At 55.6% G+C, this 24,658-nt stretch overlaps 8 protein-coding genes across 8 annotated transcripts; 3 read left to right on the top strand and 5 right to left on the bottom strand.

Moving 5' to 3' along the window:
- Nucleotides 1-710: 710 nt before the first annotated feature.
- Nucleotides 711-1,883, top strand: F5Z01DRAFT_242102 (uncharacterized protein). The gene is made up of 3 exons (XM_046258415.1): nucleotides 711-886; nucleotides 943-1,292; nucleotides 1,353-1,883. The coding sequence occupies exons 1-3, from the start codon at nucleotides 860-862 to the stop codon at nucleotides 1,402-1,404; spliced, it is 429 nt and encodes a 142-aa protein (XP_046116251.1). The 5' UTR covers nucleotides 711-859; the 3' UTR covers nucleotides 1,405-1,883.
- A 966-nt stretch (nucleotides 1,884-2,849) lies between these two features.
- F5Z01DRAFT_676207 (checkpoint protein hus1) lies at nucleotides 2,850-3,994 on the top strand (the record flags this gene model as incomplete). The annotated part of the gene is made up of 3 exons (XM_046265230.1): nucleotides 2,850-2,892; nucleotides 2,943-3,913; nucleotides 3,968-3,994. The coding sequence occupies 3 exons, from the start codon at nucleotides 2,850-2,852 to the stop codon at nucleotides 3,992-3,994; spliced, it is 1,041 nt and encodes a 346-aa protein (XP_046116252.1).
- Nucleotides 3,995-4,278: 284 nt separating this feature from the next.
- F5Z01DRAFT_676208 (SEC16 protein) lies at nucleotides 4,279-9,821 on the bottom strand (the record flags this gene model as incomplete). The annotated part of the gene is made up of 2 exons (XM_046265231.1): nucleotides 4,279-4,877; nucleotides 4,928-9,821. The coding sequence occupies 2 exons, from the start codon at nucleotides 9,819-9,821 to the stop codon at nucleotides 4,279-4,281; spliced, it is 5,493 nt and encodes a 1,830-aa protein (XP_046116253.1).
- A 979-nt stretch (nucleotides 9,822-10,800) lies between these two features.
- F5Z01DRAFT_661547 (uncharacterized protein) lies at nucleotides 10,801-15,331 on the top strand. Its single transcript, XM_046263889.1, has 3 exons — nucleotides 10,801-14,600; nucleotides 14,658-15,067; nucleotides 15,117-15,331. Exons 1-3 carry the CDS (start codon nucleotides 11,214-11,216, stop codon nucleotides 15,232-15,234), a joined length of 3,915 nt encoding a protein of 1,304 aa, XP_046116254.1. The 5' UTR covers nucleotides 10,801-11,213; the 3' UTR covers nucleotides 15,235-15,331.
- On the bottom strand, nucleotides 15,330-17,010 carry F5Z01DRAFT_242842 (uncharacterized protein). Its single transcript, XM_046258419.1, has one exon. It carries the CDS (start codon nucleotides 16,705-16,707, stop codon nucleotides 15,403-15,405), a length of 1,305 nt encoding a protein of 434 aa, XP_046116255.1. The 5' UTR covers nucleotides 16,708-17,010; the 3' UTR covers nucleotides 15,330-15,402.
- A 276-nt stretch (nucleotides 17,011-17,286) lies between these two features.
- F5Z01DRAFT_638600 (Alpha/Beta hydrolase protein) lies at nucleotides 17,287-18,909 on the bottom strand (the record flags this gene model as incomplete). The annotated part of the gene is made up of 1 exon (XM_046262384.1): nucleotides 17,287-18,909. One exon carries the CDS (start codon nucleotides 18,907-18,909, stop codon nucleotides 17,287-17,289), a length of 1,623 nt encoding a protein of 540 aa, XP_046116256.1.
- A 717-nt stretch (nucleotides 18,910-19,626) lies between these two features.
- On the bottom strand, nucleotides 19,627-20,864 carry F5Z01DRAFT_242943 (Sucrase/ferredoxin-like-domain-containing protein). Its single transcript, XM_046258420.1, has 2 exons — nucleotides 20,456-20,864; nucleotides 19,627-20,395 (listed from the first exon to the last, which is right to left on the bottom strand). The coding sequence occupies exons 1-2, from the start codon at nucleotides 20,783-20,785 to the stop codon at nucleotides 19,736-19,738; spliced, it is 990 nt and encodes a 329-aa protein (XP_046116257.1). The 5' UTR covers nucleotides 20,786-20,864; the 3' UTR covers nucleotides 19,627-19,735.
- A 1-nt stretch (nucleotide 20,865) lies between these two features.
- On the bottom strand, nucleotides 20,866-23,632 carry F5Z01DRAFT_242754 (transmembrane amino acid transporter protein). Its single transcript, XM_046258418.1, has 2 exons — nucleotides 21,347-23,632; nucleotides 20,866-21,299 (listed from the first exon to the last, which is right to left on the bottom strand). The coding sequence occupies exons 1-2, from the start codon at nucleotides 23,447-23,449 to the stop codon at nucleotides 21,120-21,122; spliced, it is 2,283 nt and encodes a 760-aa protein (XP_046116258.1). The 5' UTR covers nucleotides 23,450-23,632; the 3' UTR covers nucleotides 20,866-21,119.
- Nucleotides 23,633-24,658: the final 1,026 nt, after the last annotated feature.

Consider the following 24,658-nt stretch of genomic DNA (forward strand, 5'->3'; position numbering starts at 1 on the left):
TTCCGCGCTTGGAAATTCAGAGTCGGCTTCTACTGTTGCCGCATTGCATCTTCGGGCACTTTCACATGGAAATTCTTGCATTGACTGTGTGGTTTGAGCTGCTGCCGACTTGATGGAGATGAGGGCGGGGAGGACTGGAGCTTGTTGACCCCTGAGTTTATACGGGTCCAGCTCCCAGGGGATCTCGCTACTGTGATGGAGGGACGGGAACAACTTCGCTAGAGCCTAGCAATTCGTATGCGAACAAGCCAGCAACATTTGGAAGGTCGCCCGTTGTGATCCACTGTTGAACCATGACGACGCGCTTGCAGGAATAGGGGCTCCGACTGCTTGCGCTCCGATTGAGACAAAGCCACCACATCGAGGTGATGTAGTGGCTTGTAGCCAGCTGTGCTGTAGCGTCTACCGGACCCCATAATAACCACTTAAACACGTTACTGAGCATTAATCACACTTATAGGGTGGGGGTGGTGTCTTGGTTCCTTCAATACCCGTTGCGGCACTGACACGCGAGCAACATCTGCAAAGCTGCTTTGATCGCTGTCTGATGAGCGCTGGATGTTGACTTGCAGAAACGGCCGGAGTTGCATAGCGCCATCGAAGAGACCCTGAGGGCTCTAATTACTAACTAGGCACCTAACCCCCTGGTATTGACCTGGTTTGCTCAGGCTCAGCCCCCAGCAGACGACGACTGGCACTAGGCCGCTTCCGACATCACAGCAGCCGCGCAAGGAAAACTTGAACTTAACCTACGGCCATCAGCTGTCTTTGGGGACACAACTGTCACTCAACTTCTTCAGACTATGTTATTGTAGCATTATAGGGACCCAGCTGCAAGCGAACACCTTTCTAGCCCACGATGGGCGACAAAACTTCATTCCTCAAGGTTCGTCGGCCACACGCGCCATCATCCACGACAGCACTAATCCGAACACCTGCCAGACTCTTGTCGTCCCTGCGATCATCTCTCTCGCACTCTTCGTTGTCCTGTCCTACGTCTTGATCCCGGCATATAACCGCTACCGAACGCGCTACTCGCAATACCTGCCTATCGAGAGCATTACGGCCACGGGCAGCTCGCTCCGCGAAAGGGTCATTACGCGCATCGCACGGTTTGCGAATCGTCGGGAAGAAAGGCACATGAGCGCAGATGCGTTGTCTATAGACAATAGAGACGAGGAGATCGACGATAGCGAGGGTGAAGAGCTGGGAGCGGTGGATGCGCGCACGAGGAGGATGGTAGCGAGCCATGGACGGGCGGACAGTGCCGATACACCGAGGTTGAGTAGAGAGTAAGTCTGGTCCAGAGCGCGGAACCGCTATACGTGCGCATTGAGCTTACGATTATGCAGTCTGGAGGCTGGTTTTAGAGACGACAGCGACGACGACGAGCCGCGACGGTGACCCAACCGTTTCCAATACTTTTGTTCGGACATATACAAATGTACCACTGCAGAGAAGATATCCGCACTACCATTGAGGTGCCACTTCCTGCATCTTATCGCAGCCAAGGCTGCTCGGGTGAGACCTGCGGATTGCTGGAACACTGCCATGACGATCCTTCCGACACACCATCGCGTTCCGTCTGTCTTTGCTTCTCCATGTCCGCTGCGCGACGTAGGGAATCCGGATGCCACAGACATGGCTCGTCGGGGTCCATGAGAAACTAACTCTGCGGCCGCGGCTGTGGCTTGGGGGTCTGGTGCCTATTGACGAAGAACCTGTCTTGAGGCTGGATATACCAGTCAGGCGTTGGGTACACTGCTACTCCCTGCTCATGTAGCCGCGCCATCGTGTTGGCAGTCTGGCAAGCGTGGTAGTTCAGCCGGGTTTCTGGCAGCTGTGGAGTGTCGCGTCGTGTTGGTGCAACTCTCAAGTTGAAATGACTTTTCTTGATGCCGGGGACAGTTTTGCGATGGCCGTATTTGTCGTAGTACTCTTGTGTCTTGTTCTTGTGGTACTCCGTCGACGCAACAGAGTCTTCGTTCTCCGAGTCCTGTTGTGTTTGGGTCGCCATGTCCCTGTATTCCGGATTCGCGCTGGGCATGAATAACTTGGGGGTTCCATCATCCAACAGTTGTCTTTTTACTGGAGAAGGTAACTCCCGGCTTGCCATTCTTTTTTCAGGACTTGTTGATCTTTCTGGAGACCTGGCCTGACTCCTGCGCCAATGCCTCTGTGCGTCTCCAAGGGGGAACGTATTTGCTCGACATATTGACCAAAGCTGGGCTGGATTTGCTAAGGCTGTCGAATAATTGGTACGCACTCAAAGATATTGATGGTATTCTCCGAAAGATGCCTCTGTTATGGGTGTTGAGAACCTGAGCTGTTGTAGTTAAGGCGTACGGCAGCAAGTCGAATAACCTGTTCATGCCTTCCGTTTCTCACATGGAGCTTGGCCGCTCCTACCTCTCGGACAGCTTTTAGTTCTGAAACTTTTCATCTTGCTTCTGAGTGGTGCATTAAGAATGGCATGGCTCCATGTTTTTGATCGTTCTTCAGCATTTAAAACTGATGATCCAATAAATGCAAATCGCCATGACTGAACAGGCTCATAATTCCTGTCTACCTACCGCATAATTACGGAAAATACAATATTTGTTTCAGCTCGAAAAATCATAAGACTTGAAATTCGCTCTTATACGCAATTTCAGCATCGATTCCTAGCCGTGGATGTCCGGCTGTTTTGCTTGTTATGTCTCCAGGGTAGGATGAATTCGCCTCCAGGCAGCCGAACTAGCACCGTGTCAAACAGACGGTTGACGATGCCAACATTATCTAACCTCACTTCTTGTTCAGATATTCTTAGGCTTCTCAAAAACACCCTGATAGATCGAGGAAATGCCAAAATGCGGTTCAGGACCGAGCTCAAGAACATACGCACTTTTGCCAGTATGCTCTACTCTCTCCACGTCACTCACGATCCTCACTGATGACCGCAGAACTCACAGCGGCCCTCTCGTCTCTCGAGAAGATAGCCTGGGTCCGCGTCTCCGATGACACGGTCCGCTTCACCGTGATCCCCGACATGGGGTCACAGGTGTGGGCGTCACTCGCCATGGACTTCCTCTTTGAGGGCTACAACATCCAATCCGCCGAGGCCAACAACACCATCAACCTCGAGCTGCCGCTGCAACCCCTCCAGCGAGCTCTCAAGTCGGCGCAGAACAGCATGAGCGCCAGTCTCAGACTGACCAAGAAGGACGGGCTGCCGATACTGAGCATGGTCATCACCACCATGACGGGGGAGAAGGGCACCGCGGCTGGCGCGAGTTCCAGCGTCGCCGCCGCCGCCGCTACGAGGAATCGCAATGCAGACGATCCCTTTGCCGACGACGAGGACATGAACCTGGGCCCGGAACACCTCGAGACGTCACTCCGGCGGGAACACGAAAAGGTCATCACCCAGGACATCCCTGTGCGTGTGCTGCATCCCGAAACCGTCGAGACCATTATGCAGCCCAAGGTCCGCGAGCCCGACGTGCACATCCAGCTACCGCCGCTGCTCCAACTCAAAGCCATCTCGGACCGCTTTACCAAACTGGCCCTGGTGCCTCCGGGGAACAAGTCGCCCAAGTTAGAGTTGAGCGCGAACATGCATGGCTCCCTCCGGCTGAGGATCAATACCGAGACGACGGATATCAGCAGCGTCTGGTCCGGCCTCGAGAACCCAGAACTGGACCCTGCACAGCTGGATATGCCGGTGGACGAGCACCCGAGCACAAAGTTTAGAGAGATGGGCCCTGAGAAATGGGCAAGTGTCCGCGTGGACGGCAAAGACTGGAGTCGAGTGTTGAGTGTAGGACGGCTGGAAGGGAGAGTGATTGCGTGCTTTGCGGATGACCACGCCTTGATCTTGTATGTGTACGTGCCGCACTACGATGATGCGTCTGCGGAAGATTCCGTTGTCACAGTAGGTTTTCCATGGTCTGCCCCCAAGACAAAAGCTTTTGCTAACTGGTCCCAGTACTATGTTCAATCTTACAGTGCTTGAGAGTCAAGTCGGGGAGTTATGGCGTTAGGTGTGGGCTTGGTTTCACGGCGCAAAGGAACATTTGCTTGACGGAGTATGCAATCCACTGATGATGATGAAAAATGATGACCTTGTCCGAGCAATGATTTGCTCGCGATGCAAAGCTTGTATAAATCCATCTTGCTGGATGGATGTCAAGGCTACTATTACAGCATCATGTGCATATGTGGGCTCTATCGTACACAATTTCAAAAACAATGGTATCCCGACGCCGTGTCTCTCTTGTCGTGTTGCTTCGCTTCATCTCACTTTGCCATTACGTCAACATATCGACCGCTCTTTCTGGCCTTCTTTTGACCAGGCTTGCGAGGTGCGGCAGCACCGATTAAATCGTCGATGCTGCTCGCATTGCTCATACTAGTACCAGGTCGGCTGGGGGGTGCGCTCGGAGGTGCGCCGGCGCTCTGGCTGGAAACAGAGCGAGCCATGGGCGCAGACGGCGGTGGCATGCTTAGGTTGTCGTTCGAGGCCGGGGCCTTGAGGCTGGGCAAGGTGTTCGAAGAAGGGATGGATCGAGGCGGCGGACCTCCAGAAGCTGACCGCATAGGGGGAGGTGTACTCATAGGAGGCGGCGGCGTGCCAGACATCGATCTGGGGCCGGGGGGACCAGCGCGAGGGGGAGGGGGCGTGGCTGTCTTGGCCGGAGTATTCTCTGCTCCGGGCTTCTTGTTCACCCAGCGCTTCAGATCAGGGTCGTAGACGAAGCTGCTCGCCTCGCCAAGATTGGCGCGCACAGGCTTCTTGGGGCTCTCGCCAGGCTTGGGCGAGGCAGGCTTCTTGCCACCAAACCAGCCGCTCAAACCCCAGCCCTTCTTGTTGGCCTTTTCCGCCTCAGCGCGCTTCGCTATGGGAGAGTTAGCACCTATGCCATCCGAGAGAGTACACAAAGCTCACCATCTTCTTCTGCCGCTTTCCGGAACATCTCCTCATTTTCGCGGTCCTTGTCTGCTTTGGATTGCTGGGATGACGGTCTTGGTGCATCGTCTCCATCATCCATCATGCCCCTCTTTGGCTTAGTGTCCTCATCGTTATCGGCAGTGAAGTCGGGTTGATACGATGGGGGCTCGTACCCATACGATTGCTGAGCAGGTGGCTCGTATCCCCCTGACCGAGGCTCGTCCACATGGTTATCCTCTTGCCTAGTAGCCGAGAAATCCTGTGGAGGTGCGTATCCATAGTCAGGAGGGTTGTAAGCGCCCTGCGTTTCCGCCGGCCCTTGTTGGGCACCGGAACTGCCAGGCATGTTTGGTGACTGGGGTTGGACATGAGGCTGGTAGCCGCCGTAGTTGGGCGAGGCCGGCATTTCGCCGCTAGGCTCCGATGGCTGGTAACCAGATGTGGGGGCGTATGAGTTGTGGCCATGAGCTGGATAGGATGCCTCTTGCGGCGCTCCGGGCTGTCCTTGTCCGACTGGCGCAGGGGCGTATTGCGACGAGGGTTGATATGGCGAAGCACTCGTAGGCGCATACTTGGACGGCATTGCGGCGGCAGGGGGTGAAGCAACCATTCCGTATGCGGGTGCGGCAGCGCCGTACGTTTCGAAATTGTTGGTAGAGGGTGACCGGCTGATCGTGGGTGTACCACCTCCGATGTGCGAAAAGGGGCTGCCATCAGCTCCCGGAGCACCCTGCTGTTCGTCATCACCGGCAACGAATTTGTTGAACTTGTTCCACATGCTATCTGAAACCTTGCCCATGCTGGGTTTGGAGATCCACGATCCAGACTCCCCTTTCGGTACCTGTTTGAGACGAGCGATCAGGTCATCCACGCCAGCTGCTACATATGGATTGTAGTACGGCGATCTCTTGGTCTGCGAAGAAATGGCAGCCGCAATCGACTCGCAGTACTGCAAAGCTTTATCGCGTTGGCCATGCTCTGCAAGGGTAAGGGCATGCTGGAACTTGTACGCAGCAAGATGAGGCAGACCTCCGACGGCGCCCGCTAGCGAAAGTCCATATTCGAAAACCTCGCTGAGCTGGAGCGCCTCAGTCTCTTTACCAAAGTGTGAGGACTGTTGCTTGTGGTCGGAGCCCAAGAGGACAAAGTCCGCAGTCGGGTCATCAAGGCCCCCGCATATCGAGGCAGCCTTGCTGAATATGAAGCACACGTGCGCGGCCTCAGCGCGACCGTAGCTGGCCAGAAGGCTGCCAAGGGCCTTGAGGCCTTGCACATCGCCTTGGCTGCGGTTGTTCAACACGAGGGCCAAAGTCTCGCGCCACTTGTCAAGCCCGTCCATGGCATCCTTGGCAGGACCCGACGCTGCTCCGGTGGTTGATAGTAGCTGAAAGCCAGCGCGCGCATGCGACGGAACAAGCTCATCGACACAGTCCTCGTAATTGCCAGACAAGATCTTGTAAAGGGCTGCCATGGACTCGTTGCTGTGACCTTGGTAATTCACCTCCTTACGCACGAATTCCTGTGTCACTTGCTTGTACAGGTCTGGTGACACTGTGTTGGCGATGAGCATGGCGTGCCCCCATAGGCGCTTGTCGACCGCAGACCAAACCGCAGACTCCCGGTCGCCCTTGAACAAACTGGCTCGAATAGCCTCCATAGAGCCCGCGTCAACAGCGTCCGCTTGCATGGCCGTCACAGATGCGCCGGCGTGGGCATCGTCTGAGCTGTTGGCTTCTGGAGATAGTATGTCCCTGACGGCCTTGTCGACATTTGCCTTGCCTTCCAGGACTCCGTCGTTTTCGACAAAGACCCGTAGAATCTTCCAAAGCAACAAGCGTTCAAAGCTCCTCTTTACCTCTGTGGAGAGTTCTGAGTGGAAAGATAAGTCTGGCAATTCTTTCTCGAGTATTTCGATGCCAGAAGCCAGCCAAGCGATGGTTTCCTTCTTCTTGGATTTTCCTTTCAAAGGACCGGGGAAGTTGATCAGACGCTCAGGCAATGTGTCAATGTCTCGGATATTCTGCAGTTTGACCTCACCAGGAGTTCTGGTGACTGTGGGCGTCGACGATCCCATTGAGTACCTTGGTATGCTTCTTGGGAATGACGTGACAACAGCGCCTCCAGCACCCCAGGTGAAAAGGGGAACTCCTTTCCACCGCTGTAGGGGATCTTGCTCTCGGCCATCTGTTGGGGCAACCATGGTCATGGTGATAGATTGCCCGCGGACGCGTGAGTGATTGGCATATGGGGGCTGTCGAGTTGACTTGGTAGCTTCCGGGGTGGCATGTGATTGCGTCGATGAAGGACGGGGGATATGGTTTGTTGCAGAGGCTTGTGTGGTGGGTGCAGACGCTCCAGGAGAGTGAGTCTGCGCTCTCGGAGGAGGTACAAACCCAGCTTGCGCAGCCTGTGGTTGTTGCGATGCTTGGGGAGCGTAGTTCGGTGTCGCTCGTTTAGGTGGAGACAGCGGTGAAGAGGCATACCGTGGCATCCCTGGAGGCGGCGGTGTTTGCCGAGTGACTGCAGAAGGAGCATACTTGGATTCTGCAGACGAGTGACGCGTCCCCAAGGGCGCACCGTCACCAGAGTGATCCTCCTCCTCGTCGACCTCTCGCGTGGGGGGTAAAGACGGTACCCTGTTCAACCGTGGCTCGAAGGAGGAACTACTAGAGCGGCGCTCAAAGCCCTCGGCATGAGGTCTCAAGGAGCTGCTTTCGAAGTGGGCCAAGGGGCTCGACGTTCTAGGTTGATGAGGAAGAACGGGCGGCGTTGTGGTGGAAGGGGTTCTCGACGGACTGTAGCTCGCCTGTCGAGGCACTTGCGGGGGGGCGGGGGAATATCTCGTGCCGCCAGGTGGAGGAACCGCACCTGTTGCTGGGGCCTGTCCAGGCGCGGGCGAGTATCGAGAACTGTTGCCAGATGGTGGTGGGATGTGGCCCGAACCAGACTGCAATGCGGCGTATGGGCTCACTCTTTCGGGAGGTACCAGGTTAGGGATTCCCGACGGATCGGACGAAGGCTGGCTCCTGGTAGACTGGCCTAGCGGCGAAGGACCTAAGGACGGCTCACGAGGAGGACCCTGCGGTGGACCTTGAGGTGGACCAGGTTGCTGCTGCACAGGTGACTGTGCTCGGTAACTCTGCCTTGAGGTAGGGCGTGCCTTTGGGGCTATGGGCAAGTCCTCGAAAAAGCTGCCCTTGCTACGCAAAGAGGTTGTTGAAGGTTTCTGGGTCAAAGAGGCACCGCCAGGCGATTCGTGGCTGGACTGTGGTCGCGAGTTGGACTGTGGCGGCAGCGGAGGCGGCGCGGACATATTTGGAGGACCTGGGGGAGGTGCTTGTTGAGCCGCGGAACTTGGCGCATACATCTGCTGCACGCTCGGCCTCTTGCGAGGCTTTGGCACGCTCGCAACGATGTCAGTTGGTAGGTCGTATGGCGAGGAGTAACCGCCTTTGGCCTTGTCTGCAAAGCTCTGCGCCTTGGGCTGATCAGAGCCGGGCAGCGGGGGCCGTCCATACTGCTGTCCGCCTGCGAAGGCGTTGGCTGGGGCGGGTGGGTTAAAGTATGACCCTGTCGCAGACTGCTGGCTCGAGTGCGCCGGCACCGTAGCGGGTTGCTGATATGATTGTGGAGCGTACGGATTCGAGCTCGATGTCTGCCTCGAAGCAGGTTGCTGTGGCGCTGGTGCGGGCTCACCCCCATCATTTTCAAGAAGCCCCTCGTCGTCGCTTCCAAGGAATCCAGCTGTGTCCAAGTCCTTGTTCTCTTCCTCGTCATCATCCAGGAGCAAGTCATCGTCCTCATCGTCCATCAACGCAGCCTCCCATTTTGCTTTCAAGTCTTGAGTCTTAGTCCTCCTATGACCGCCGCGGGTAGGCGCTTGGGCCGTGGATTCATTGGCAGCGTCAGAGGGTGGTTCGTCATCCTCTTGCAAAGTCCCAAAGGTATTCTGCCTCGAAGGTGGCTCGGTGGATAGGTCACCCATTACTTGCGATGTCGACTTTCGCTCGAGTGGCTGTATGGGAGGCTCATCAGAGGGGGCAGAGTTTCCGATCTGACCAAAGAAATCGTCGTCGTTGGGCTCGTCTTCGGCAAACAAGTCAGGTCCTTGCTTTTTTTGCGTGGTCGTCGACTCGGCGCGGTGGCTGTCAGAGCCTGCCAGGAGTGGCATGCCCTCTTCGAAGCGCGTCTCAGCGGCATCGTCTTCGTTTGGCTGCGCATCACCACCCATCGACCTGGTGGGACCATGTCGGCTCTCTGACGGCCCAGCACCCGACGGCAGACTTTGCTGATCTTGCTCGCCTTGCGATGGAGACAGATCCTCCCCGTCGTCTCCCAGTTCCCAGTCCTGATCCTCAGATTCGCCGAAGGCCTCCATGGCCTGGTTGGCGGGCAGCGGTTGCTCAACCGCGCCGTTGGGGACGATAGGCGCAGGAACTGGGAATGTGTTGGATCGATCTGAAGGCGCCATGAACTTGAAGGGGTCTGTGTCTGTTCTCTGTAGCGTCCAGTCGGCCTCGTCCTCGTCGCCGTCTGCGAAACTGACTTCATGGGAGACAGTACGCGCAAAGGACATGGAGCTAGCGTGTTTCGATGGAGCTCTCCCTACAGACTGTTCCATGGTTAGCCATGCGCCGCCTTCGTCACCAAGGTGGCCAGGTAGAGGATCGATGCGTACAGTGTTGCTATTATTGATACCGGTACTTTCAGATTGTTCGTCAAGATGGAAGGGCTCCGGATCTTGTTCGAGGGGCGTGCCGTTGTGCAGCGAATCGGGAGATGTACCAGCCGAGGGCTGTGGTTCGAGTTGAGGCGACAGTTTCGTCGGCGACTCGTGATCGGGCATCAGCGCCGGATGCCACGACGAGTTCGGAAGCGCCTCGGCCGCCATGCTGCGTGGGCGAGGAAGAACAGCTCAGCGTGACGATGCTGCTACGTGTCAGCGACCATGCGTGATGACGATGCGCGACAAGCTGCAGGGGCCGTCGAGGCTCGCGAACGGCGCGAGGGGTTGGACTCACAAAAAGAGAAATAATTAGATGAACCACTCTATGCGTCTTTATTCATGGTGTCAATGTATGAGGCTGGCAATGTTGTGCGGAATGCCAAAGATTCTTCGGACTGGGGCAGACGCGGCGCAAGGGGACCGTCTGGACAGGCAGGGCAGTCAGGAGCGTCCGGGCCAAAAGGAGTGAGTGCCTTGGCAATTACAGTGTCATCATTAGCACTGATGCACCCTGGAGGCCGCCCGGCGATTAGCCGGCTCATATGAGGCCGCACAACAACAGAGAACGCATCCAGAGGACGATGGTGCCGTAAAGGAGCAGCTGAGACGAAAATCTTTCGTCTAGGTATAACATGCTTAATTACTGTCTACTTGCGCCATAGTAAATGGAGCCTTTGTGCTTGGGCTGAGGCTGCGAAATAAGTGCAACAGCTTGCGGTAGTTAGGCCCGGTCCTTAGCATGGCCGGAGCTCTGGTGGGGCCCGTCAAACCGTATTAATCACGACAGACCTCGGCGAGTTTCTCAAATATCTCAATGCATGGGCTACGTACTAGAAGCTTCAGTTACGGAACAGCTCTTTCTAGCGCTAGTCATTGGGCATTCGCTTGAGTGCTACGCTCGACATCGAGGACTGTGCTCTGGCAAAAATCTGTCGCTGTCTCCTGTCAACAAGCTGATACATCAAGCATGGTGCAGCCATGTGATCGGGCCAAATGATCTTGTTAGTGACATGAACCAGCAAATGGCCATCCCACCGCCGGTCGCAGTGCAGTGCAATGGGGTAATCTGCTATAGAAGTCTAGAAATAATTACTAGTAATTAGTGCCCATACCTGTCACCAACAGTAAATATGTAGAGACGAAAAGTGACTGAGGCTAAGCCACGATCTTTGACAAGCCAGGCTGCAGCTGTCCAGTGTGCACCGCCACTTTTAGTCCCCTGGATTCCGGCGACGTACGCATTACCTTATTACATCTCCAGTATCCACATCCACATGATGATTGACGGCGCCCGCGACGAGCCGCTGCCAACCTCGCCGTTCGTGTACTTGGATAAATCCTAAATAGCATTTCATTCCTGGATATAAAGGTCACGCATCCCCCCTCGAATTCGATTTACTGCCCTACCCATCGCCGGCGCTGAGCCTCCTGGGCATGCGGCATCTTGAGACACGTCGCCAAGTTGGATCGACCGACATGACTGTAAAGTCATAAGCTCCCAGTCACCTCCATCCCAACGACGACCACAGACTTCTTTTATCGAGCACGCCCGAGGCCATGTCTTCCTCGCCACGCTCACAACAGCCGCAGCCGCCCGACTCACCGACACATGATTCCGACTCCGACCTGGATCTCGACATCCAGGAGCTCGACCCGATTTCCACGGAGCCGACGCGCGGCGCATCGCAACAACAACAACGACATTCGGGTGGCGGCGAGCAGGGAACATCACGGATAGCTTTGCGGAAGCTGCGCATGGGGGGCCTACGACGTAACAAGCGTGGCCGTGGCTATGGTGACCTTGGCCAAAACAGAGACGAATGGGGGGAGGACACCGAAGGCTTGCTAGGCGAAGGGTCGAGATCGCGCTACTCCGATGGTGAAGGCCATGGCGACGACGATAGCCCGCTCCTCGGGGAGCATGCCGGCCGACGATCACTGACGAGCGATCGCGGTTCTCGGAGAGGTTCACGGGTACGGCTACCGAGCTTCATGTCGGGATCCAAGAAGGGCGACGAAGAAGATGGCGACGATCAAGAGGAGGCCGATCCGTCTGCATCCCGTCTGGTTGCTGTCGGCTCGACCCAGGCCACGCGATTCCCGGCAAACATCATCTCGAACGCCAAGTATACCGCATTCACATTTCTGCCGATCACGCTGTGGAACGAATTCTCCTTCTTCTTCAACATGTACTTCTTGTTGGTAGCCCTGTCGCAGGCGATACCGGCTCTCAGGATTGGATATCTGTCGACGTACATCGCACCGCTTGCTTTCGTCCTATTGATTACCATGGGAAAAGAGGCCTTTGACGACATTGGCAGGCGGAAACGAGATACCGAGGCAAATTCGGAGGAATACAGGGTCTTGCACTTTGACGAGCCTTCATTTTCTGGAACTGCGAGGCCACGGAGGCAACTCAAGTCTGACTCGCAGAGGAAGAAATCGAGGGGGCAGAAGGCTCAGCGACATGACCTGACAGACATCCGAGAAGAGGAAGAGGGCGGAGACGCGCAGTCGTCTTCCCAGGTCTGTGAAATCAGTAAAAAGTCAAAGGATCTCAAGGTCGGCGACGTCCTGAAGCTCTCAAAGGGGCAGAGAGTCCCTGCCGATGTTGTAATACTACAATGCTCCAATGTGGTCGAGAGCGGTGAGGTCATTCCAGCAAAGGAGTACGCGGAGGAAGAGGCGTTGCTTGCATTGGATGAGTCGGGGAGTGCAAGTGCGAAAGGAAAGCAGACCGAGGTGGAATCACTCAAGAACGAGGAGCAGTCGGGCACTGTGGGAGAGACCTTTATCCGCACAGATCAACTCGATGGCGAGACAGACTGGAAGCTGAGACTTGCCTCGGCGATATCACAAAACCTTCCATTAGAGGAGTTTGTGCGCCTGCGCGTGACGGGGGGCAAACCGGACAAGAAGGTCAATGAATTCCTGGGCGCACTAGAGCTGCTTCCGTCGAGGCAAGATGCCATGGACCAGCAGTCCTCACTTCAAAGGGATGACGGCAAATCTGCACCGCTGTCCATCGACAACACAGCATGGGCAAACACGATCATTGCCTCGCAGGCTACCACGCTGGCAGTCATCATCTACACGGGGCCGCACACACGCTCAGCCCTGTCAACTTCGCCGTCTCGCTCCAAAACAGGCCTTCTCGAATACGAGATCAACTCGTTGACCAAGATTCTCTGCGCCCTGACGTTGGCATTGTCGGTGATCTTGGTGGCCCTAGAAGGCTTCGAAAATACCGAGGGCAACCGGTGGTACGTCAAGATTATGCGCTTCTTGGTTCTATTCTCGACCATTGTGCCCATCAGTTTGCGCGTCAATCTGGACATGGGCAAGAGCGCTTTTTCTTGGTTCATCCAGCGCGATCCGGGTATCCCTGGCGCTGTTGTTCGCACAAGTACAATCCCTGAGGATCTGGGTCGTATCGAGTACCTACTCAGTGACAAGACCGGTACGCTCACGCAAAATGAAATGGACATGAAGAAGATCCACGTCGGAACCGTCTCGTACGCGAACGAAGCGATGGAGGAAGTCACATCCTACGTTCGCCAAGGGTTTTACATTCAACCCACGACAGACCCTTCGTCACAGACCGCCCTGATTACACCTTCATCGACCTTTACTGCTGCCGCGAATCAAGGCGCCACACGTACAAGGAGGGAGATCGGGTCCCGTGTGCGTGATGTCGTTCTCGCGTTGGCGTTGTGTCACAATGTGACGCCTACCACAGATTTCGAAGACGGGCAAGAAGTCACATCGTATCAGGCATCATCCCCTGATGAAATCGCAATCGTCCGCTGGACCGAGTCTGTCGGCCTGCGCTTGGCCTCTCGCGACCGCACCAGCATGACACTCGAGTCCACTGAAAATGGTCGGCCTGTGGTTCGTGTACGGATTCTGGACGTGTTCCCCTTCACCTCCGACGGCAAGCGCATGGGCATCGTGGTTCACTTCCACACAGACACCAACATCAGGAATCCAGACCTGTCGACTGGCGAGATCTGGTTCTACCAAAAAGGCGCAGACACGGTCATGAGCAACATTGTGGTAGCAAATGACTGGCTCGACGAGGAAACGGCCAACATGGCCCGCGAGGGTCTACGTACACTTGTTGTCGGACGCAAGAAGCTCTCCCTGTCTCAGTATCAAGAGTTTGCGTCCAGACACCAAGAGGCCTCCTTGGCTATCACCGGCCGTGAGGCTGGTATGCAGAGGGTTGTCTCGCATTATCTGGAGTCCGACCTCGAGCTACTAGGGGTCACGGGTGTGGAAGACAAGCTGCAGCGCGATGTCAAACCCTCGTTGGAACTTCTTCGCAACGCCGGCATCAAGATTTGGATGTTGACGGGTGACAAGGTCGAGACTGCGCGCTGCGTTGCGGTCAGCTCCAAGCTCGTCGCGCGAGGGCAGTACATCTATACCGTCGCCAAGCTCAAGAGGAAAGACAATGCGCAGGATCATCTCGACTTTCTGCGGAGCAAGACGGACGCCTGTCTGCTCATTGACGGAGAGTCTCTCGCCCTGTTCTTGACGCACTTTCGCAAGGAGTTCATCTCCATCGCCGTCACACTGCCTACCGTCGTAGCCTCGCGCTGCTCGCCGACCCAGAAGGCCGAGGTCGCCCTGCTCATCAAAGAGTTTACCAAGAAACGAGTGTGCTGCATTGGCGATGGTGGCAACGACGTGTCGATGATCCAGGCAGCGGATGTTGGTGTTGGTATCGTTGGCAAGGAAGGTCGCCAGGCGAGTCTCGCAGCCGACTTTTCCATTGAGCAGTTCTGCCACCTGGTCAAGTTGCTCGTGTGGCACGGTCGCAACAGTTACAAGCGCAGTGCCAAGCTCGCGCAATTTGTCATCCATCGCGGTCTTATCATTGCCGTGTGCCAGACCATGTACAGTATTGCTTTGAAGTTTGAGCCGGAGGGTTTGTACAAGGTGAGCGAGCACACTTTTCCGTTGGGGAGATGGACCTCTTGCTAACGGCTTACTTAGGATTGGCTTCTTGTGGGTTATGCCACTGTCTACACGGCTTTCCCCGTCCTTTCGCTTGTCCTGGACAAGGATGTCGACGAAAATCTTGCCAACTTATACCCCGAGCTGTACAAAGAGCTCACCTCGGGTCGCTCACTGTCGTATCGCACCTTTTTCATCTGGGTGCTCGTGTCGATCTACCAAGGCGGCATGATTCAGGGACTGTCGCAGATCTTCACCGAGGTTGATGGCCCCAAGATGGTGGCTGTCAGCTACACGGTGCTGGTGCTGAACGAGTTGCTCATGGTGGCCATTGAAATTACAACGTGGCACCCCGTCATGATTGTCAGTATCCTCGGCACGTTTCTGTTCTATCTCGGATCCATGCCCTTCCTGGGTCGCTACTTTGATCTCGAGTTTATCATTACCTGGTACGTATTTCCTCAACATGTACTGCCGCATCTGCTTACAATCTTCCAGGGGCTTCTTATGGCGTGTCCTGGCCATCGCTTCGATTTCTCTCGTTCCTCCTTATCTCGGCAAAGTCATCAGTCGGACCATGAAGCCGCCTTCCTACCGCAAGGTGCAGAGCACATGAGTGTGTACGAAAATGGCGTCTAATTAGCCTTTGCCCATCATCATAGAAAGCAGCGCTCTTATTATTTGCAATTCCATCTATAGACTACAACTCGAATACTTTCTTCGACTTCTAACCTGCTCGCCTATTCGCACACAGAGTGATGTACATACAGCTTCTGGTTCTATCTTACAGTTTTAGCACAAGCCATTCTTTGGCCAGTTGGGGGTTCTTCTTCTGCAGCTGCGCAGCTACTCCCCCAACTGGCCCTTGCGTCTGCCGGCCTCCCTGCCAGACCTTGTCTCCAGCGTAATGCTTGACGAAGCCACCTGGTCCGGAGATGATGAACAGGTTTTTGCCGGGGAGCGTGCCCTCGACAGGCGAGCAGGCACAATTCGGCCCTGCATCTCCCTCGAATTCACTTGCCTGCTCGCTCAGCTTTTGATCATGCAACGCACATCCGGATCCCGGATTGGACACGAGCTTGTCATCCTTTCCAATGTCGAGCAGGGCCTTTTGCAAATGGACTGGCTGGAAGCTCGATCCCTCTTCGTCCACGACCACCTGGACACTCAGGCGCTTCCCGTACTGCGCTTTCATGTCAGCGAGCTGTCTCGCTATTGGCGACAAGCCTTCTGCTGCTTGTATCTCTGTAGGTCCGCTGCTCCCCCACCAGCCGTTGCTGACCTCTGATGGTGGCGTGCTCTGTATATCCTTGCGCGAGCGGACAGCCCAGAGGAGGGAGACGTTGGTGTCCTCGTAGCCGTCCAGCGCCACCCTCGCAGCCTGCATGCCCGGCACGAGACCAGTGCCGCCCGCGAGGAAGACAATGTTCTTGCAGGCGCCAAGCCGTTTCACCAGGTCAAAGCCAATGTGAGGCCCTCGTAGCTGCACCGTGTCATGTGGGCGAAGCCTCCGCAAGTAGTGCGACATTTCACCATCGGAATGGGCCCTGATGTAGAACCGCAGAGCGCCGTTGCGCTCGCTCTCGGCGCCGTCCAACATATCATCGCCGTCCTTGGATTGCGGCGGGAGAGGGGTGTAGTGCCTCGAGATCTGCACCTCGGGCTGCTTGAACTCGACGCTCCAGAGTGGGTGGCGCCAGCGATTGGTGCCAGGGAGCAAATACATGGGCTCCGGGTTGGGTGTTTGCGGGACCAGCGTCAGGATGAAGGACGCTGGTGATAGAGAAGCGCGTGAGGTGATGGTGTAGGGGACGAATGTCGTTTCATTGAGAGTGGGCGGTTTGGCCGGGGTCGCGAAGAGGAGGAATGTGGTGGTGCCGAGGAGGAGGAAGAGGATACGGCGGCGTGTGTGTGAGGATCTTGGCTGTGTAGGTGGATGTGAGGACGTTGATGATGGCCGGTAGAAAGTGGCATGTTTTGTAGGGAAGCGTGAAGCCCGGGGACGGCATAGCCTTCCAGTCCAAGATCTGGCGCAGAACATCGCCGCCATATTCACATTGACTTTGGGAAGCAATGTCCTAGTGTTCATGTATATGTATGATATAGCAGTCTCGTCGTTGTGGCTTGAGCATGTATTGATCAAGTCTTGGCGCAGCTTTTTCGTATTTGGGGGCGGTAACTACAGTGCAGCAAGAGCTGCAAAGCTACTCCATGTTTGTTTCAGTAGGAAGTGTAACTGGGCGCATGGAATGAAAAAAAGAAAATGTTGGCTATAGGACTCGAGTGAGGTGGTGATCAATGACACGAACTCGATTTAGCGTCGTAAGATTTTCGGACGCGAAATCACGTGTCACCCTGGCGATGACATGTCTGGCGACTGATGTCTGTAAACCTGGTTCCATTGACGCATTCTGCAATTTACCCTCACCCTACATGGCCTGAAACTCTGGTCCATCAATTTTCTGGCGGTATCATAAGTCAAAAGACTGTATCGATGATATTTGATTGCAGGTGTGAATTGATGTACGACATATGTTCAATGTTTAATGGCAAAACGGTTACCCCTATGCGATCGGCGACTTCCTGACCCTTCCCTCATCCTGCATCCTGCATCCCGAACAGAACTCAACCGTTCCGACGACCAATATTGAAAGATGCCACACTGTCGCTACGAGCTACCACTGCCCTCGGGGCAATCCATGAGCAGGCTGCCAACGTCAACAATTTGCTCGACCTCGTCACGAGCACCCAACAAGGCAATCTGGGATCTTTGCCCTCCCGCCGATGTTTGAGGCCAGCCTGCGGCTTTGAGACCGTTGGCCGGATCCTTCATAAACTGCAGCCACCGATCCTGCATCTTCTCACTCAGCAGCTTCTCAAACGGCGAGGAAGGTCCGTAGGTCTCGTGAGTGCCGAAGACCAAAGGCAACTCTGCTGTGTGGTATGCACCAAGCCAAGGTCGTGGGGATATGTTGGTAAAGTTTCCATCGTACAGGTACTGGTACGTCGGCGCGCCGGCCTGAGCGCGGAGCTGGACCTCCACAGAGGTGGAACAGTCTAGAGTGTTCTCAAAGAAATCAGCTATGGCTTCCAAGTCGGCTGGAAGTTGCGTTGCTGTCTCGCTGCCTGGGAAGTCGTACGGCACGACGGCTGCCCCCTCGTTGGTATTTGTGCCGATCAGAAGAGGGATATGCTTGGGGAAGTCTGAGCCGGCTTCCTTGATCCTCCGCTGGTAGTCGGTAAAGATCGTCACGTTATCAGCAAAGGCGTTGAACACCGCGCCGTCGTCGATGGCACCGCCTTGACCGGCATCGGCTTGTATATATCGCTTGATGGACGATGCAGGTACCTTGCGCATGCAGGCGAGCTCCTCGCCTGGGTCAAGGCCGCCACAGCCAAGCGCCTTTGCGGCCGTTGAGAAAGCACTGTGGTCCGATGGGCCAGTGACTACGCTGCCCATGGCGACCGCATTGCCAGAGTCAGAGACAACGGCCTGGACAATGGGATCGTGCGGGTAGGCAAACAGGAAACCATCGCTCGAGTATGCGCCGGCGCTCTCACCCCATAACGTTATACGCTCTGGATCTCCCCCAAAAACAGCAATGTTGTCCCGGACCCATTCGACGGCCAGTCTCTGATCCAGCACGAACAAGTTGAGATTGTTACCAGTCTCAGCCAGGCCAGCAGCATCGGGCATGCCGAGAAGATTCAGACGATACTGGATTTGCACCACAATGTGCTCCTGGCTTCGCTCCACCCAGTTTGGAGCAAGTTGAAAGGGGACATTGATACCCCCGAGTGCCCAGCCACCCCCATGAATCCAGACAACAACCGGGAGGGCTTTGTCTTGCTGGTGATTCCCTTGTCCACATTTGCGGGTCGCATCTTCCACTGCACGACTCGGCGCGAACACGGAGAGTCGCAGGCAATCCTCCGTTGTGTTGGAGAAGTCCCCGTGTTGAAGGAGCGTGGCGTTGAGATTTTCAGCTATGGTGCCTCGGAAGTTGGGGCCAATGTACTGGAAGCATCCAGCTGGAAGAGAGGTTGCCCTCACGACCTCGTCACCAGGATACGACTTTGCCACGGGCGGAGCAAACCGGAGGTCGCCCGCTGGGTTCTCGGCGTATGGGATGTCGAGGAATGAAGCGACGTTTGGTTGAGATACGTCAAGGTACGGTGCGTAGCGACCTGTCGTGGTGTTGACCACGGTTGGGTGCCTATCGTGGCCAGCAGGAGCTGCAGCCGCAAAGGCGGCGGCGAGAAGACACGCAACGGCGTGATGGGGAAGCATTGTGAAGGTAGACAGTGTGCTTGACTGGAGCTGAAGGAACTCCAATCATGTTGTCGCTCATGTCCGAACACTGCTCCTTTATAGCCCGCCATGGAACCCACAGACTGATGAGTTCACTCCAAGGTGAAGAGGCGCGAGGAGCTTCACTTTGGACATGATTGGTAATGTTAAAATCGGTCTCGTCGTGTTAGTAGCGTGTGTAGATAGTGTGGTCAGCATTGGACGATCCGGCATTTAGGACACGCTCGGACATAAGCCCTGAGCCTCATAGCTGCTCTTGACTGTCGAGCCCCAGGCTACAGATACTTTGCAAACAGTCTCGCAATAGCTAATCGTAGAGCTGAGTGTTGAATGCTTACCGACATGAAATGCATGTACCTCCAAGTGTCGAGCACGGGAATCGGAGATTACCTACACTTCGGACTCTGGACAATGCCATTTGTCCGGAGAGTTGGCTGTATGACCAATTGTCAATATGAACTGGATGACATCCGGATGGCAACATCGGAGATGAAATCTTTACTCCGTTGGGGATTGGGAAAAGCCCAGCCTGGTGCTCAATGTCGAGTTTCAGCAGGGGCCCCTTTTGCAAACAGAGACGGAGTATAGACCTGCCCAGCAATGCTAACCTGAACTAGCTTGGGATTAGCAGACCGGATCATACAGTATGAGTATAGGCATCGTATTTGCGGCAATGAAAGCTAAAAAACTTAGGTGACTTGGTCCTCAATCACTCACTCGACGATCCTACGGAAAGGCAATTCCCACTGTCGTCGAGGCAGCCCAAGACCCTGGAGAAGCCTAAAATGGTCTCTTATATTTATTCTCATAATCTGAGTATCCGTCTATCAGAGTCAATGCCGCCTCTAAATTTGTCTTTCACAACGGTCCCTTTGACCACCGTCTCGTTGACGATACCTTCTACGTGCTTCGGCTCCACACGCCCATACCATATCCCGCATCCCGCCAGCGGGTGGCCCTTCAACGTCGGCGGTATGTAGATGATGACATTGCCCGCAAATTTATGGCCGCCAATGTGACTTGTCAGGCCGACCCTCGCGCCAGTCGCCGTTCCGCTGGCGTCTTCCGCAGCCGACACGGCCTCCTTGTGCACCACGTAGCCACCAGAGCGTAATTTGTCTTCGAACTCAGTCCGCAGAATGGGTCCTAGAATTCCGCATCGCTCGTCACGACCTCCATGACCGCATATCAGGACCAGAATATCTTTCACGTCGCTAACCCCTTCCAGCTTGCTCTGGTACGAGTCATCCCGCAGTAAGGCCTCTCGTTGCTGCGCGGGCAGTCCGTCGTGCATGACGTTCAGCTTTCTCGGTAACACGAAGCCCTTCGCCATGGCTTTGATATCTCCGTCGTCCGTCCGTGACAGTTTTGGTATGTACTTGAAAGACGGCAGCAAGTATACCGAGTCCTCGTTCGCGCTCGTACTGTGAAACGAGGCATTCAGCGTGGACACGTTCCAGAATGGCTTTTCACGGCATCAGCATACGTTTCTTCTGGCCATAGAGGCTATCTGTCTGCCACTCACATCACTAAACGCGCCGCCTCGGCCAAAGACGCCTTTCAGTCGCGCCGCTAATCCATCCTCGTCCTCGATCTTGCTCTGCCAGTCATCTTTCCCCGTGCAAACAAGTATTTGCTCTGCATAGCCTGTGATCACGCCGTTCAGGTTGGCATCATGATCAATGTCGAGGTCGGGAGTCGGCGCGCACTGGCAGGTTGGCGAGGGGCACGTAGATATCGTAGGGAAAGGTGGCGGTTTGGATGGTATTCGGCTTGCTGTCTTGGTCGCGAAGTATCGTGGGGATTGAATAGGGGTGTTGACTCGATGCGCGAGACAACGCAGGCGGACGAGCATTGTTCGAGGACCGACCGATGTGTGCGACTGGAAAAGGTGGTCTGTGGTCTACGCGGATTGATTGATAATGACGGCGCCGGCATCGGCACGCGCCGGGGTATCGATGACCGAGGCTTGGCACGGAGATAATAGTTGGAGAACATGTACGGATACAGCTACAGCTACCCCGTACATAATCCACAAAAGACTGTTAGTCTGATAGTACGGAGCACACACGGAGTGCTATAAACGGCTATCAATTCGGTCTATCTGAAATACCGAGAGGCCCAATCTATGAGAACAATAGGCGTACGTTCTAGGTGACAAATGTACATATCCAAAAGGCGCGTGAGACTCAAATGAGGCCCATGCCCTTCTTGTCGCAATAGCCCGGGTTCTTTGGCTCAGAGTTGGCCCAGCTGAGGACCGTGAGGGATGTCGTGTAGGCCATGGCAACGAGACCAAAGGCACACAGCACCATGTCCGAATACTTCCACCATTTGGTGCGCGCGACGCCACGCAGATGAAGCAGGGGCTGTGACTCGTTAGTGTCTGCGCATAGGCAAGGACAGGTACACTTACTGGGTAGATGTAGACAAGCGGGATGCAGGCAAAGTTGCCAACGAGAGCAACAAACTTGTCCAGGTGATCCGCACCGCCCCAGGCGATTCCGGCGCACAGCATCACCATGAAGAAGCGGAAGACATTCTTCTGCCACTTGATATAGGGGTTGTACTTGCCGCTTCGCGTGAAGAGCTCCGTCTCGACGATGCGGATCGCGGGGAAGATCTGCAGCGGCGTCGACAGCAGGATGGCGCAAGAATACAGCAGCTGGACGGCGTTGACCATGCGGTTGTCCTGCGGCAAGTTGAGGAGAACGACCGTCTCCGTGTCTGAGCCGTATGCCGCGTATGAAACAGCTCCCATGCCGGTGAAAAGAACAGTGATGATCACCATGACCAGCAGCAACACCTTGGGGAACTTTTCTGGGTGGCGCATCGACTCTTGGATGGGGATGATCAGCCCGATGCCCTCAAAGGTGAAGATGGCGGTGCCGATGAACAATGTCCAATTATCTTCGTTAAAGAGGATGATATCGGCAACGCCCTCCGCATGGAGGGTGATGATGTCGTAGTACAGCAGATAGGCGAGGCCGACCAAGATGAACGCATCGGCAATGAGAGCCGTGAAGCCTAGCTTGCCAATGTCGCGAAGGAGCGAAAAAGGCAAAAATATGACCATTTGCATCAAGATCAGCCAGGGGATGCTGATCGACGTCTTGCAGTTGGAAACAGCCTTGATGAAGGCCTGCAGGTTCTCAGCCGTGAACACAGTGTACGCCGCAACGAACCCAATCTGGCTAATGACAATGGAAGTCAGGATGATGAATCGCATCCACTTGCCATATAGGATGCCGCCCATATCACCGAACGAGCCGTCGACCCGCAGCCTTGTGTTGACCAGCAACACGAAGCAGTAGTAGCTGAGCATGGCCACGCCAACCAGCACGGCGTTGCTGAAAATCATACCACCATTGAGGTAGGCACGCGGCAGGAAGAGCACGCCCGTGCCCACAAAGGACTTGAGCAGAAGCATCATGGCGTTTGTGGGGCTGTTGTTGCCTGTGGTGCGGACCTTTCTCCTCCGCCTCCTCTTGGAGGGCGGCAACAGCGCACTGTCCTCCATCGGCTCGTGGTCCTCCCCGCTGCCGTAGCCATCCGTGTCCTCGCCGGAAGAGAAGTACTCATTGGGACCCAGCGCCTCGTCATCTTCTTCCAGCTCCTCGCCAGCGAAATGGCCGTAGATGGTCAGGAACTCCAAGAAGCTCGACGTGAACAACGGAGGCTGTTGCGCCTCGACGTGTGGCTGGTGGAGACCTCTGCGCTCGGTGCCGGAAGGGCTACCAGCTAGTCGGCGTAGATGGTTCCTGCGGAAGCCACCAGGCACCTTGATCGAATTGATGTCGAGTGTATCGTGCTCGGGCTCCGGTCGGGGCTGGTGGAAACTCTTGCTGCGCTGCATCTTGCTCTGCCGTTCCGCCTGCTCCGTCCACTTGTAAATCGGTCGGGTCACGTCGCCGCCCTGCAGCTGCAGGCTTGAAAACTCGTCGTCCCCGAGGTTGTTGTCGGCTTGTTTACCTTTGGTGGGGCCGCTGATCAAAGAGGCTTCTTCCGAGTCGGCGAGATCTCCCGCGTCACTGGGCTGAACCAGGTGCCTCTTGACAACGTCCACGTCCTCATAAGGCGCGACGCTTCCGGGACCTACTTGGGAACGCGAGTTGAACGATCCGTAGTTTGTGGGCGTGAGCCGACCGGTGACGCTGGGCGACTGCGCTCGCGGAGGCGGTGTGCCAACACGATAGGAGGGTGTACCGTGACGCGGCGGATCTTGCCCGAGCGAGTCTCCCAATGCTGCAGCCAACGCTGAGATGCCAGGTCCGCGATAGCTCCCGCTCGCCCCATTTGCACCGGCCAACGGTGTACTATCCGCTCCAGGCGCGGGCGAACCTGATCGGGGGAGAGGGGGCGTGGTGCCCTGCGGAACCGAAGGTACTGGCGATGCTAGTCGAGCTGTTGCATCGGCTCGAGGGATCGAGCCGACTATTGACCTTGAAGTCAGCGACTCGGGTATTGGCGAGCCCGACATGGCTGGGGGCTCGGACGCGTCTCTCGTTCTCGACGACATGTTTTGGCTCTGGCAATGGCTCGGTGTTCAGTTCGCGTGCATAGCAGCGAGGGGGGACGACTCGAGGTTGGAGGCGGATAGGTGGCAGATATTTAGAGTTTGTCAGGCACCTTTGGGGTCAAGTCGGGACCTCGAGATGAAGAGATTGTGTTGCAACGGGAACTCTGTCCGAGGTGGGACAGATGACGATGACTCGACACTGGAAAATCTCAGATGACAGTAAGGATTGTAGCCAGTAGCACGAGACAGCGGGAATGGGCTGGACGAACGACGATGAACAAGCCAGGTACACACAGCCGTGGAAGCTGGAGATGAAGACGGCTGGAGGCGCCTGAGCCCTGAGGCCAAGCCCTGCCAGTGGACTGGATGGATGGATGGATGGGGCTGGATCGGCTGACTGCGTCACGGTGGGAAGGTCCCCAGTTTTCCGACAGCTGCCCCCACTGTCGGCTGCCTGGGCACCTACCGCAAGGCCTCAAGGGCACCCTGGGCCTGGGGTCACGGCACGGTCTAAATCATTTCAATTGAATGTCTGGACCATGGTTCCAAGGTAATAAGGTAAATACGACAAAAGGGAACATAGGGAGCCTTACTGGATATGAAGCTCTAAGCCGGAGAAATTGCCATTCATTTGACCACATGACCACGAGATATCCGACAAAAGCTCTTGCCGCTGTTGACCGAGCAAAGGTGAGCGGCGGGCAAGCTTTATCTCTTATCGCGTGCAGTCACTTGATGCGACTCATGCTCCACATGCTTCGAGTCGTGCTGTAGCCTGCAAATGCTCGCACCCGCATTAACATGTGAGATGCTGCGCGACTCCAGATTGTAACATTGTAGTCGTTGGGCGAATTTGAGGAGGGAAATCGGGGTCGGCGAAACAAAGATTTGAAGTGCATAATACTAGTACGCTGTCGAGCTGCACTGCATGAGGTATCATCAACCAGAGAACTTATTGGAACAGAACATTGGGATGCCAGAACCACCCACTGTGCTTACAAGCCATATGGTACGGTACATATTTGAAGAACTAATCAACAGCAGTCCTACATCTTTTTGTAATGCGAATACAAGGACCGTGTAGAAGCGCTGTGGAGGCTGAAGAAGACTGGACAGTACGTAGCGTAGCCCAACTTCCCAAGACCACCACTACGGATACGGCGTGACGGAGACGTCACCCCGCATGCCGCTCATGCTCAGAACTACCCG

The sequence above is a fragment of the Emericellopsis atlantica genome (assembly GCF_019669845.1).
Source record: "Emericellopsis atlantica unplaced genomic scaffold F5Z01scaffold_22, whole genome shotgun sequence".
Lineage (NCBI taxonomy): Eukaryota > Fungi > Ascomycota > Sordariomycetes > Hypocreales > Bionectriaceae > Emericellopsis > Emericellopsis atlantica.

Excerpts from the sequence above, each read along its gene's own strand:
- F5Z01DRAFT_242102 (XM_046258415.1), top strand. The coding sequence starts at position 860 with ATGGGCGACAAAACTTCATTCCTCAAG. Across the intron at positions 887-942 it reads ACAAAACTTCATTCCTCAAG|ACTCTTGTCGTCCCTGCGAT; the intron begins GTTCGTCGGCCA and ends AACACCTGCCAG. Across the intron at positions 1,293-1,352 it reads ACACCGAGGTTGAGTAGAGA|TCTGGAGGCTGGTTTTAGAG; the intron begins GTAAGTCTGGTC and ends ACGATTATGCAG.
- F5Z01DRAFT_661547 (XM_046263889.1), top strand. The coding sequence starts at position 11,214 with ATGTCTTCCTCGCCACGCTCACAACAGCCGCAGCCGCCCGACTCACCG. Across the intron at positions 14,601-14,657 it reads AGCCGGAGGGTTTGTACAAG|GATTGGCTTCTTGTGGGTTA; the intron begins GTGAGCGAGCAC and ends CGGCTTACTTAG. Across the intron at positions 15,068-15,116 it reads CTCGAGTTTATCATTACCTG|GGGCTTCTTATGGCGTGTCC; the intron begins GTACGTATTTCC and ends ACAATCTTCCAG.
- F5Z01DRAFT_242842 (XM_046258419.1), bottom strand. The coding sequence starts at position 16,707 with ATGAACACTAGGACATTGCTTCCCAAAGTCAATGTGAATATGGCGGCG.
- F5Z01DRAFT_242943 (XM_046258420.1), bottom strand. The coding sequence starts at position 20,785 with ATGCTCGTCCGCCTGCGTTGTCTCGCGCATCGAGTCAACACCCCTATT. Across the intron at positions 20,396-20,455 it reads GAGGCGGCGCGTTTAGTGAT|CCATTCTGGAACGTGTCCAC; the intron begins GTGAGTGGCAGA and ends TGCCGTGAAAAG.
- F5Z01DRAFT_242754 (XM_046258418.1), bottom strand. The coding sequence starts at position 23,449 with ATGTCGTCGAGAACGAGAGACGCGTCCGAGCCCCCAGCCATGTCGGGC. Across the intron at positions 21,300-21,346 it reads CGCTTGTCTACATCTACCCA|CCCCTGCTTCATCTGCGTGG; the intron begins GTAAGTGTACCT and ends AACGAGTCACAG.